The 1,591-nt window shown below is 33.4% G+C and overlaps 1 protein-coding gene across 1 annotated transcript in view; it reads left to right on the top strand.

Moving 5' to 3' along the window:
• Positions 1 to 982, top strand: part of LOC107648565 (AP2-like ethylene-responsive transcription factor AIL5) — a gene marked incomplete at its 5' end in the record, with an annotated part of 2,552 nt that extends 1,570 nt beyond the window's left edge. Inside the window, 1 exon segment of the mRNA XM_016352381.2 lies at positions 60 to 982. Within this exon segment, the coding sequence (XP_016207867.1) occupies positions 60 to 751 (692 nt within the window).

Below are 1,591 nucleotides of genomic sequence, written 5' to 3'. Positions count from 1 at the left end.
ACCATAATTTGGCAATTTGCTAATTAATGAAATAATTTATTTTTATTAATTTTTTTAAGGTACTCAAGAAGAAGCAGCAGAAGCATATGATGTGGCTGCAATCAAATTCCGTGGGGTGAATGCAGTCACAAACTTTGACATTTCAAGATATGATGTTGAAAGGATCATGGCTAGTAACACCCTACTTGCCGGAGAATTGGCCAGAAAGAACAACAACGAGCAGCCGAAGGCGATCGAGGCGGCGCCGGCACCGGCACCGGCAACAACCCTAGAGTACAATGTTGTAACAAGCCACATCAACAAGAAGGAGTTGGTAGAAGTTGAAGGTTGTAACAACAACAACATTGAAAATGGTTCAGATGAATGGAAGAAGATTGGATTTAATGATGATTATAGAAATTGTCAAACTTTCTGTGGTGGTGGGGCCCTACAAGATCTAATTGGCATTCAAAACCCTAATATGGGAGGAGGGACTCATTTTTCAAACCCATCTTCACTAGTGACAAGTTTGAGCAACTCATCAAGAGAAGGTAGCCCTGTTCACAACATGAACAAGAACAACAATAGTAGTCATCATCAAAATGTGTTTCATCAAAAGGTTAATAATAATAATAATGTTGTTAGCCCTATTATTGTTGCCAATAATACTAGTACTACTAGTGTTGTTAGTTCTTGGTTCCCTTCACCACCTCCTCAAATTAGGTCTACTATGTCTCCCATGCCCATTTTTGCGGCTTGGACTGAACCCTAGGGTTTTATTTGGAAGGTTGTTTTTGAAGTAATTAACATTATTAATTAAGAATATGTATTTTATTTGGGGGAATCGGATTAGTTAAATTTTATGGCTAGTGGGGGCCACAATTATATATGTCATGTTTTGTATCTTAGTGGAACAATTACAAAGACCTTTTCCAAACTTTACCTTTTTTTTTGGAGGGAAATTAATTATTAATTAATAGTTATTATTTACAAGAGGGCCAAATGATTAAATGTGTGAAATGATGTTTGACAATAAGGAATGGTGTGTGTGGACCTTAGCTTATATATATTATAGCTTAAAACATTATTGAATTTGCTTTATTTAATTAATAGTTTCAACTTTTTTATAGTAGACACATATAGCTAAGTACAAAAACCAGCTCATGTTTCACAATAATGCAAAAAGAGGCATAACCTTTGATCATATTATCTCATTTTGTATCCAATGTGTTCCTCAATCTACACAACATAATCATTGCATAAACCTTTTTCTCTTATCTTTGATCATCTTCCAAAGGCAAAAGGAAAAGTGGGTTGTAGCAAATATTCTTAGCACTAAAGTTTTTGTTTGATTAATTTGTCATAATTGGTTGTGGACACCTCTAAATTAAAAGATGATGTCTTGTGGGTTAAAAGTTAATGTAACTTTCTTTTCTTTTATATAATTCCTGACAAATCCAAATTCCAAAGAGAGACATTGGGACCAAAGTGATTCTGTGCTTGGTGTGGGAAAATAAGAGAAATAGTTCTATCCTTTTAATTAAAACGTATTTAATTAATGTTTATTTTATAAGTATTTATTTTTCCAATATAAAGTTTTTTAAGTATTATA

The sequence above is a fragment of the Arachis ipaensis genome, chromosome B06, assembly GCF_000816755.2.
Source record: "Arachis ipaensis cultivar K30076 chromosome B06, Araip1.1, whole genome shotgun sequence".
Classification (NCBI taxonomy): domain Eukaryota; kingdom Viridiplantae; phylum Streptophyta; class Magnoliopsida; order Fabales; family Fabaceae; genus Arachis; species Arachis ipaensis.
The sequence above is the reverse complement of the archived record's forward strand: the minus strand, read 5'-3'. Positions and strand labels throughout refer to the sequence as shown.